At 37.2% G+C, this 12,500-nt stretch overlaps 1 protein-coding gene and 1 long non-coding RNA gene across 3 annotated transcripts in view; one reads left to right on the top strand and one right to left on the bottom strand.

Annotated features, from left to right (window-relative positions):
* LOC128247552 (uncharacterized) overlaps positions 1–9,239 on the top strand; it is a 12,811-nt gene extending 3,572 nt beyond the window's left edge. Inside the window, exons 2-3 of the long non-coding RNA XR_008263865.1 lie at positions 1–108; positions 5,310–9,239. The exon at positions 1–108 is cut by the window's left edge and continues 16 nt beyond it. This is a non-coding gene — a long non-coding RNA (uncharacterized LOC128247552). The remainder of the gene's footprint in view (positions 109–5,309) is intronic.
* The window catches only part of LOC106872181 (membrane-associated guanylate kinase, WW and PDZ domain-containing protein 1), a 709,375-nt gene that overhangs the window by 385,291 nt on the left and 311,584 nt on the right, over positions 1–12,500 (bottom strand). For both annotated transcript variants that reach the window (XM_052966880.1, XM_052966879.1), the window contains exon 7: positions 9,258–9,552. In XM_052966880.1, coding sequence (XP_052822840.1) covers positions 9,258–9,552 — 295 coding nt within the window. The remainder of the gene's footprint in view (positions 1–9,257; positions 9,553–12,500) is intronic.

Raw genomic sequence — 12,500 nt, 5'->3', positions numbered from 1 at the left:
CAAATCAATAAATGGAAGAAAATGAAGTTGTGTGACATTGATGACTTCCTCAGACACCAAAGTGACATAACAGATATGATGTGTCTGTAAATGAAAGAACAACTAAAGGTTTTGGCAGTTTTTCTTTTCCATTTTTTTAAACTTCAACACATTCAAAATATAAATTCTTCTTATGATAAATAAATACCCTACCATACATACAGAATTATTCCAATATACTAGAGAAAGAGGATTCTAAGAGGAAGAAAACATTTAGATAGATATAATAGTCTAATATTAAAATATCTGGAATCAGATACGCATTACCACAATGTTTTGCTATTTCTATACAGATATTTAATAAAAGACATTTTAAAATAGAATGGTTTGGAAACAATTCAGATGATTGTATAAATATACTGTATTTAATGTGTGATGTCACATAGACTACTAATTGATATTTACTGTGTACAAACACACAAACAATCAGAATAGCACACATGTGTTACAAATATATATGCAATATATAATATACATATTACATATAATATATACATATATTACACACACAAAAAATATATATATGATTACATATACAAAATATATAAACTGGCATTGTGTCTTTGTGCACTAGGTTCCATTGTCTGTTTTGGCATAGTTTCTACAACTGGATGCCTTTCCTAATGCCAACCACTTTACAGAGTGTACTAGGTGATTTTTATGTGGTACCAGCACCGACAGTGTCACTAAGTACCTTGCAAGACAAACATCCAACAACTGGGAGGTAGGGAGTGGTACTGAGGGGAAACACACAGACACACACACACACACACACACACACATATATATATATATATGTATATATACATTTTCATACACATTTACACACACATACATACATACATACATACATACATATATATATATATATATATATATATATATATATATATATATATATATATATATATATATATATATATATATATATACATCAGTTATGATGATGATGAGGGTTCTAGTTGATCTGTTCGACCAAACAGCCTGCTTGTGAAATTACCATGCAAGTGGCTGAGCACTCCACAGACACACTTGCACTAAACATAATCCTGAGAGAGACTTGGCATGACATCAAATGTGACAAGGCTGGCCCTTTGTAATTACAGGTACAATTCATTTTTGCCAGCTGAGTGGACTGGAGTGATGTGAAATAAAGTGCCGTACTCAAGGACACAACACACTCCCAGGAATTGAACTCACAACCTGACAACCATGTAAATGTATATGAAACATGTATATACAGGATGTCCCAAAAAGATGTACTCACTCTTTGACAGCCGATTACTAACGTATTGTTTTTTGTGATGTATGGGCTTACCTCGATGGTACCAGCATTAGTAAAGACTGCTTTGTAAGTTGCACAGCTAAGGGCCTAAAGTGGACCCCTATAACTAAGGGAGATGGCGCGATCACTTGAGGTGGGATGATGAAATGCTGGAGGGTAAAAAGTAAGATGAGAGGAAGAAATCTACAATTGGGATAAGATGGTAATAGAGAAAGTAACACAGTGGAAGAGCACGCACACATGCACATATTACAAACATGCACACATATAGTGCAAACATATTACACACACACACACACACATATATATATATATATATATATATATATACATACACATAAATATATATATACACATATATACATAAATGTATATATATATATACATGCACACGTATAGTGCATACAAATTATTTATACACACACAGTTGCCAGTACCGCCTGACTGGCCTTCGTGCTGGTGGCACGTAAAAGCACCCACTACACCCTCGGAGTGGTTGGCGTTAGGAAGGGCATCCAGCTGTAGAAACTCTGCCGAATCAGATTGGAGCCTGGTGCAGCCATCTGATTCACCAGTCCTCAGTCAAATCGTCCAACTCATGCTAGCATGGAAAGCGGACGTTAAACAATGAAGATGATGATGATGACACACACACACATTATTTAAATATGCAAATTATTTATATATACACACACACACAAACACATTAATAGTGAACAGTGAAAGTGAGTGCTTAATACCATATTGGTGGATAAATATTATTTATTTGTGGGTCAACAAGGCAACCAATTTTTCCCGATGAAAAGATCTTCTTCACAGTTGTTTAAGTATCTCACTGCAATAACTCTATCTCGCAATTCACTTTGATCTGCCCTTTCCTGGTTGCATACCAATGCTTCCGTGTGGCACACTTGAAATTTTGTGAATATCTCTTCACATGAAATCATCATTGGCTGCCTTGTTAACCAACAAATAAAGTATATATACACAAATACATATATATATACACACATGCACACACAAGTACATATATATATATATATATATGCACATACATATATGTACATGTGTGTGCACATACATATATGTACATGTGTGTGCACATACATACATATACATGTATATGTGTGTGTATATATATGCATTTGTGTATATATATATATATATATATAAACAGGCGCAGGCATGGCTGTGTGGTAAGAAGCTTGCTTTCCAACTGCACATGATTCCGGGTTCATTCCCACTGGTGGCACCTTAGGCAAGTTTTTTCTACTATAGGCTCTGGATGACCATATCATTGTGAGTGGATTTGGTAGACAAATTGAAAGAAGCCTGTCACACACACACACACACACGTGTGTGTGTGTGTGTGTGTGTGTGTGTATCTATGTGTGGGTGTCTTTGTGTTTGCGCTTCTCTCCAATCACTGCTTGACAACTGGTGCTGGTGTGTTTCTGCAAGACAAACACCCTTCAACTGGGAGGTGGAGAATAGTACTAAGGGGATATACACACACACACACATGTGCACATATACATACATACACACACATATACATATATTTTCATACACATTTACATAGATATATATATATATATATGTATATATATATATATATACATTTTCATGTACATATATACCTATACACACGTATATATATACTCATGCACTCACACGATACGCATGTCAATGGAATATACTACACACAAGCATGACTAGGTATCCTCTGTATTAAATACCGAATGCTAAATACCTATTGGCTGTGAGTTGAAATGCTTCTTGCATTCAATACATCGTTCTCACAGCAGTATCTGACTTTCTGCCAAAATAGTGACAACATTAAATGCTATCTTTGCAAATGGATTACCAAAGCAATATTGAGAATGATAATCAGGCCTAAGTGTACAGGAATCACTGCAATAATCTGCAGAAGTGGTCACTGTTGTCAGCCTCTGTTGTAATAGGACTAGCCAGAAATATTCTTTTCTACTCTAAGCACAAGGCTTGAAATTTTGTGGGGAGGGGGCAAGATGTTTAGATTGACCCCAGTATGCAACCGGTACTTAATTTCTTGACCCCGAAAGGATGAAAGGCAAAGTCGACCTTGGTGGAATTTGAACTTGGAACGTAAAGACAGATGAAATACCGCTAAGCATTTCGCCCAGCATGTTAATGTTTCTACCAGCTCGCTGCCTTAATTAAGTAGAAATATTAAACAGGAACAATAACAACATGGAAACACATTTATTATTGTCACTTCTACACACATCTGGCCAAATTATATGAGACAAGTTTGAAACAATGTAGTTAAAAACTTCACTCCATAATCACATTGATCTGGGTTTGAGCATAAGATATGTCTTGGGTAAATGTCTTCCACCTTAACCACAGATTAGCCAATGTCTTGATGGAGGAATTCCAGACAGAAACTGTGTGGATGCCTGTTGTGTGTGTGTGTGTGTGTGTGTGTGTGTGTGTGTGTGTGTGTGTGTTCATAAATATGTGTATGTGTTTGCATGTGTCTGGTGTCAGTGTCTTCTGCTGTAAAACAGTGTGTTAAGTGGCATTTCTTTATTATGAAAAGTTAACTTAGCAATTTGACAAACAAATGTAAATACAATATGTACCAAACTAAAATAAACACTAGGAATAAATATGATTAACCAAAACCTTTGAAACTGGTGCCCCAGCATGGCCACAGTCCATGACAGAAACTGGCACAGGAGTAGAAGAACAAGTTTTTCATCATTGAACGAAATCATTCAGTTAAACCACAGTCATCGTAATAATGTGTTACTTGCAGAAATCATGATACAATAAATACAAGTTGTACACAAAAGTTTTACTGAATCAAACAAATGTGATTTCAATCTATTTTTACTTTTAAATTGTCCTCTACTCTGGAGATGTACTTGTCTGGCAAGTGATTTGATCTGAGACTGTGCGTTGGAGTTAAAACAATTACTGTATGAAAGAGACCTATTAGCCATTCAAAAACACACAATGACTGTTAACTTCATTTAATCATTTATAATAATGAACTTATTGCATATAGTATTCAGGTGCACTGCAAGTCATCAGGAAAAAGTAGCCGAAAGTGCAAGCACAGTACATAGAGTGATGCACAGGAAGTGAACAGTGGCAAAAAAAAAAAGGGGGTTACATAGGGCCCACTGCTGGCGAGTTTCAGGAAACATTGAAGATTTGAAGGACTTCATGTCCTGACAGCCAACTACCAATGGGTATAATTTATTTCACGCTTCAGCAATTCTGAGCATAAATAAACGTTTCCGAAAGTCATGGGTACTGTGTTGTTTATCGATTTTGTAAGCAGTCCACGGGTGTTAGACATATGGAATATAAAAAAGCAACAAAGGTTGTTGAAAGATGGTGGAGTATCTTGTGAGCGTTCATCAAAACGTTGGAGCCTTAACGTGTCCATGTCCAAGAAGCAAGACATTCAGAGTAGATACCAAATCAATAAACGTTTAAGTGAAGTTAAAGTCTCTGTGCGTTTTCTGAGGGCTAACATGTGTCTTTCATACCGTAATTCTTGTATTTATACAATTAACTGTAAAGTTAGAGTCAAATTCAGTTTTGATTTTAAGATTTTAACATGTTACTTTCTGGTTAGTAGATTGGTATTTGAAACTCTTTAAATTCTTGATCTCAGGCTAGTTGTGGAATATTTTAAATTCACAGAAACGGTCCCTCTAAGACACCTAACAAAATATAAACGGATTTGGCTGTGGAATATTAATATTTTATTTCGTTTACGTGAGAAGGGAAGTAACCCCACCATTTCTGTTGGTTAAAAATAAACACATTCACCACTTTTAAGTTCTATGTAGGTGGGAAGTACATGGAGATAATGTGTGTGTGTGTGTTAAAGGCAGCAGCTGTAGGAAGAAAATGAGAGGCGAATGAGAACAGTTTGGGATAAGTTTAAAGATGAGATAATGGATTTTACTTTTGTTTGTTTCAGTTACTGGACTGTGGCCATGCTGGGGTACTGCCTTGAAGAGTTTTTTTAGTCAAATGAATCAACCCCAGAACTTATTTTATTTTTAAGCCTGGTAATTATTCTATCAATCTCTTTTGTCAAACTACTAAGTTACATGGGACAGAAACAAATTCAGGTTGTCAAGCAGTGAGGGAACAAATACACACATACACACACACACACACACACACACGCTCTCTCTCTCTCTCACACACACACTCACTCTCTCTCTCTCTCTCTCACACACACACACTCCCTCTCTCTCTCACACACACAAGAGGGGGTTCTAAACAGCTTTCATCAATTAAATTCACATGCAAAGCATTGGTCAACCTGAGGTTATAAAAGAAGACAATTGCCTGAGGTGCCATGAAGTGGGATTGAACCTGAAACCATGTGGTTGCAAAGTGAGCTTATAATCACACACCCATACCAACACCTATGTTTTACTACAGAACAATGATTAAGTTTATAGATATTGGCTCCTAAATAATAAATAAGCTATGTATAAAAAAGAAGCAAAGGTGGTGAGCTGGCAGAAACGTTAGCACGCTTTGTGGTATTTCGTCTGTCTTTACGTTCTGAGTTCAAATTCCACCGAGGTCGACTTTGCCTTTCATCTTTTCAGGGTTGATAAATCAAGCACCAGTTGCATATTGAGGTTGATCTAATCAACTGGCCCCTCCCCCAAAATTTCGGGCCTTGTGCCAAGAGTAGAAAAGAATATATTCTTAAGGTGGTGAGCTGGCAGAATAGTTAGCACGCTGGGCCAAATGCTTAACAGTATTTCGTCTGTCTTTATGTTCTGAGTTCAAATTCCGCCGAGGTTGACTTTGCTTTTCATCCGTTCAGGGTCAATAAATTAAGTACCAGTTGCATACTGGGTTGATTTAATCGACTGGCCCCCTCCACCCAAATTACGGGCCTTGTGCTTAGAGTAGAAAAGAATAAAGAAGCCTCTAATACAGTGACCCGATCTGTTAGATATAGAAGCTAAATCTCCCTAGATACACAATGTCTAAAAAGAAGACAGGATAGTCATTGTAGGAAACCATTTGATCACAAGTCTGCTCGATTAGAGCTGACCTGTAGCTAAACAACGACAGTAGAACAGGTTCAACAGGACATAAGTGCACAACAACATGTTTTCCTTTGGTCATGTGATGATTGTCTGAGGGTCCCAGACGTCTTTCAATGTAACCATCTTGATGACATTAACGTTTAAAATATCTACTTAGAAACAAGTTACAAAGCAGTCATTTAACTATCCTAAAACATGCAAATCAGAAAAGAAAGATTCAAATCACACGAATGTTGGTATTTTAGTAAATAGTCAAGATTTAGTTATTAAAAATGGAAAGGGATAGTAAGGGAGGTAACTGTAGTCATCTAACTTCACCAAATTGCTGTATTCAATTAACACAGTGAAACTACAATTACAAAGCCAAACAAAATATTCTACAACGTATAAGTTTACCTTCTTAAGGTTCTGAGTTCAAACCCTGTACAAGTATGCTGCAATTTTAACCCTTGCCTCATCTGATTGATCAAATAGTATCAGTTGTTGTCGTGGTCATTTAGCTCTAGTTCTCTGACCAAAGGCATTCCAGTCGTGCCCATCCTATCTTAGTGTATATTTTATAATTGCATTATCCATTCTGCACTCTTTTTCAAGACAAGCAGGGATTCGAGGGAATTTGGTGGATGGTTTGTGTGTGTGTGTGTGTGTGTGTGTGTGTAAAAAAAAAGAGAATAGTTTAGGCTAACTTTAACGATTGTATGTGAGTGTGTTTTCATTATATATATGTGGGTTAGTGGTGAGGGTGCTGAACCCACAATCATAAGGCTGCAGGTTCAATACTTGAATCTGTTGCACATTGTGTTTTTGGTTAGTTCATTCGATTCCATGTTGTTCCAGTTCACTCAGCCGAAATAAATACCAGTTGAGTAGGGAGCCAAAAGGGATGTCTGTGTTTGCTTCTGACTATACAGGCGCTTAAACCAATTAGCAAAAGTAGGGTACAAGCTACCAAGGGGTCTTTTCTCGCAAGTTACTTGGTGACCTCACAACAAAAAGCACCCAGTACACTCTGTAAAGTGGTTGGCATTAGGAAGGGCATCTGGCTGTAGAAACCCAGCCAAAGCAGACACTGGTGTTTGATACAAACCCTCAAGCTCATTGGGGCCTGTTGAACGACCCAGTTCATGCCAGCATGGAATACGGATGTTAAATGGTGATGATGAAATCATCATTGAATCAAGGGGTTGGAGAAAGGTCATTTCTTTTTTTATCATTTTGAAATATGGTTGAAATTGTGCAGAGGAATGAACTCTCACAGATGTGCAAGAAGAGTCAATATGAAATAATGATGTATCATGTGCTAGACGTATTTTAAATTTGCTCATCTTATCGAATCAAAAAAAAAAAAAAATTCTGGAAAATTAATAAATTGATATATAAATAAATAAATTCCAGATATTATACAATTTTATCTCATTTGAGACCAAAAACAAACTAAAAAAAACTAATAAAATCTTGTAAAATTTAATGATGTAAAAATTTTGAAGTAATATTTTCCAATGGTTTTGGTTCATACAGACATGCTTCTCAAGAAGATATTTCTCTCTCATTAAAAATAATAACAACATGGCTGAAAAGAAAGAAACATTCTATAGTTGTAGTAGTAGTAGTAGTAATAGCACAAGTAGTAATCATAGTAGTGGTGGTCGTGGTGGTTGAAGTAATAATGGTAGTGGCATTGGTTATAGTAGTAGTTATTCGTTGAGAGATGCTTCTAGGCTGTAATGGAAATATATTGTACAACAAGCAGTAAAGAATACTGGATCTGATTAGTACCATTCCAGTTTCTTTTTGCTTTGTGCTTTTTTTTTTTTTGTTGGCATTCTTTGTTTTTATTGAAACTATTAATCAATAAAAGATATCAAAAAAAAAAATATCTGCTAAAATCAATTCTTCCAAAATTGATTAAGATGACGAAGATAGATACAGGAAAATGTGTTGCAGGATCTGGTCCATTGTCAACTCTATGTCTAAAATTTTGAGATTACATGAGATTTGTTTATGTAACGGACAAAGGTTTTGGTGTAATGGAATCTACAAAGTGAATTCTTTGCCTTAGGTTGAAGTATAGAATAGTTCTTAATTGCTACAATGTATCAGGTGCAAAGCTAGATTCTAAGATATTTTTTCCAAAATCATAACTGCGATTCAATTTTAATTGCCAGAGGGAATCATTTAACAAATATTGTTAGTGTTCTCAGTAAACAAGTGGCCATCTTAATTTTCCTTTCCATTTAATCAGATGTATAAATCTGGATTTAGTTCTTTCCAAAGATATTTTATCATGTTTTGAGATTAAAAAAAAACCAAAACAGTTTCTTATTTCCCACAATCTGCTTAAACTGAGACATAATTGAAGTCTAGCAGACACAGAGAATACAGTTTGAATATAAAATGGCTCCTTCAAGAATTCGAGTTGATATATCCAACATATGATGAGAAAAAAAAAACAAAAACATATACAAATATACATAGATAGACACACACACACACATATATATGATGTTCCTTGTTAAACATATACATAATGGTATACACACTGGTGGTTTAATCTATAGCTTTTGCACAAATGAGTTAATGTTTTATCTGTTACTTTCTGTATTGGAGAAAGCATTTCGGGTTGGCTCAGAACATCCAGAATGTTCATTACTGAGAAGACCAAATCAAGTCAAAACACCTGTATCTGATAATCCACTGGAATTCTGCTAGAAGTCCTGTATTTGTAACCCACAAGTCTCTTTGAAAAGTTTCTGTGAGACAAGATATTGCAGCCAGTGCTGGTCGCTGTTATTATTCTCTTAAACCCAAAGAACACACACACACACACACAAATGCATTATCCTACTTACTTTATAAAATATTGCTGGCCATCAGCAGTGTAAGCAGTTTCCCAATTTCCAGGTAAAGGGCCAAGATTCGAAGAGCTTCGTGCTTTTTCCAAGGACCGTTGTCGTATCACAGGAACATTGTCTCTGAATGGGGGCAGTGAAGATTTAGAAGATGACATTTCTGAATTACTAGGCAACTTCCGTTTTGTTTCACCTTGATTACTGTTTCCAAAAAGTAAACTTCCAGCCGACCCTGTGCGCCGTACGTGAACTACATTAGGTTCTTTAGGAGGTTTTGGTGTTCCGTAGTGATTACCTGCAGGTAAAAGAGATCAAGAAGTATTAGAAATGGTTTCAAGCTGAAAATGTCAATCACATCTTCATTTCACTTCTGATAGTGTGTGTGTGTGTGTGTGTGTGTGTGTGTGTGTGTGTGTAGTGTGTGTGTGTGTGTGTATTTATATCTTTTATCTTTTACTGGTATCAGTTATTAGACTGCTGCCATGCTGGGGGTACCACCCTGAAGGATTTAGCCAAACCAATTGACCCCAGTAAACTTTTTTAAGCCATCAGACCCGTGCAGCATGGAAAAGTGGACATCAACACATTGGCTCCCGAGCCTCATTTTACGTTTTATCCCAGGGGTCCCAATACGATATCTTGATTAATTTTGACATGAGTGGCGTAACATTTTTACACTATACCAAACCTCTCAGAAAGTCCATAGTAAAGAAATTAAACAACGACCTGCTGGTGGGTTGGACGGGACTCCCTAACATACCACCATGACCTACCGGCAGGACGTGTGGGAGCCAACATGTTAAAAGAGTAATTTAATCTAAGATATACACAACCTTTCTCTTTTACTTGTTTCAGTCATTTGACTGTGGCCATGCTGGAGCACCGCCTTTAGTCGAGCAAATCGACCCCAGTACTTATTCTTTGTAAGCCTGGTACTTATTCTATCGGTCTCTTTTGCCGAACCGCAAAGTGACGGGGACATAAACACACCAGCATCGGTTGTCAAGCAATGCTAGGGGGACAAACACAGACACACAAACACACACATATATATATATACATATATACGATGGGCTTCTTTCAGTTTCTGTCTACCAAATCCACTCACAAGGCTTTGGTCGGCCTGAGGCTATAGTAGAAGACACTTGCCCAAGGTGCCACGCAGTGAGACTGAACGCGGAACCATGTGGTTGGTAAGCAAGCAACTTACCACACAGCCACTCCTGCACCTATGAATTTGTTACAAAGAATGCTTCATAATTTTTCTCAGTACATATGTACTGAGTTGCAGTTTGCTCATAAAACTAAAGAGTTTCTGCTAACCAGAACATAACCACTCCCACAGTGGGTTATAACAGAAAATATATCTCCTCTGTGTGCATTTCACTAATTAAATGGAATTAGATAAGACTAATTTGATATCTTTGAAAGTAAATATTATATTATCAAATATTGTGTTATCAGATTATTTGGCGATCTTATTGTCAGCAAAGATTTTGACAATGTATTTGCTGAAGAAAAATGCTACACATGTTTGCATGTGTTTCATTTATGTGTGTGTGCGTGTGTGTGTATTAGGCAAGTAGCCATATCTCTGTATGTGTGTTTTGTGTTATCAGGAGATGGGAAATTTTTTTTTAGTACCATTTATTCACCATTACACATGTTTCGTTTGCTAACAGGAGTTAGAAAAACTGTACATGTTGGAGAAAACATGTAAGTTATCTCCTATTAGAAATTCTTCAGTCAAGGAATCAAATAAAATATGATGCAATGGTGAATAAATAATACCAAAAAAATTTTCAAATCCCTTTTTTTTTATAACCTTCTCCTACCCCCTTGTCTTTTTCTTGCTGCCTTTTTAGGAATATGGATTTACTAGGGGTAGAAGATACCCATTCCCCTTACTCCTGTCCCTTTTTGTCACATCGTACGCCATGCAGGGAATACAGCAACTGCATTCTACTGATCCCCCCCCACTGCAGTTCACAGGGGGGGGGGCTAGTTAACCCATAGCTGGGACCCTTACAGGTACTGCCACTCTAGGCCAGAGTAGACCGGGGAACAATAGAGGCTAAGAAGTGGTTCCACACGCCTCAAACCCTGAAACCAGGGCCCCAGGGTCCCACTACCGGATGTAGTTTATAGTCATACCCAGGGAAATGAATGGAATGCCTAGTGTGGGTCTTGTTGTGGTTACCCCCTCTTAAAATAAAAATTTAAAAAATGGGGAAAAGGGGTAGGTATATACCTAGGCCTATTGATGACTGCTTCGATATTATTACTCAGTCGTGTGTATGTGTGTGTGAAGTGGCGTGTACAAGCCTTCATATATCTATAAAGGCACATAGGTAAGTGGTTAAGGTATTGAGCTCAAGATCATAAGGTCATGATTTCAACACCTGGTGATGCTTTGTGTCCCATGAGCAAGACACTTTTTTTTTTCTGTTGCTCCAGTCCACACAACCAGTAAAAATGAGTAACACAGTAATCCCTTGACTATCACGGGTGTGATGTTCCAAATACCCCCGGTATACATGAAAACCTGTGAAGTTATTTTTATAATTTGTATATATAGTGCTAACATCACCATCTGAGCAGGATCACTGCCAGAGCAGCAGTCTTGCTTCTGTACTGGTGGCACGTAAAAAGCACCATTTGAGCGCGATCGTTTCCAGCTTCGCCTTACTGGCACTCATGCCGGTGGCATGTGAACAAAACATTGGACTGGCTCCTGTGCAGGTGGCATGTAATAAGCACCATTTAAGCCACACACACACACACACACACACACATATACAACAAGCTTCTTTCAGATTCCGTCAACCAAATCTACTTACAAAACTTTGGTTGGTCCAGGCCTAAAGTAGAACACACTTGCTCAAGGTGCCACACAGTGAGACTGAACCCGGAACCATGTGGTTGGGATGCAGGCTTCTTACCATGCTGCGCCTGTATATGCATGTACATGTACATATGCATATTCAGTTACATCCTGTGCACGTTTACATTACAGTTGTTGCATAAACTGCAGCTAATGTTCCTTATTGAAGCAACTGCAATTCAGTTTCCAAACAATCTTGAATCACTCCATACACATACACACACACACAGATACATACATACACACACATGCAGATACATGTCCTCAATGACACACATGCACACAAAGATATTCACACACACATACACACACACATACATACACATGCATATATGGTGATGCATGCACATGTGCATATA

Source organism: Octopus bimaculoides, chromosome 4 (assembly GCF_001194135.2).
Source record: "Octopus bimaculoides isolate UCB-OBI-ISO-001 chromosome 4, ASM119413v2, whole genome shotgun sequence".
In the NCBI taxonomy this organism is placed as follows: Eukaryota; Metazoa; Mollusca; class Cephalopoda; order Octopoda; family Octopodidae; genus Octopus; species Octopus bimaculoides.
This window is presented reverse-complemented; position numbering and strand designations above follow the sequence as displayed.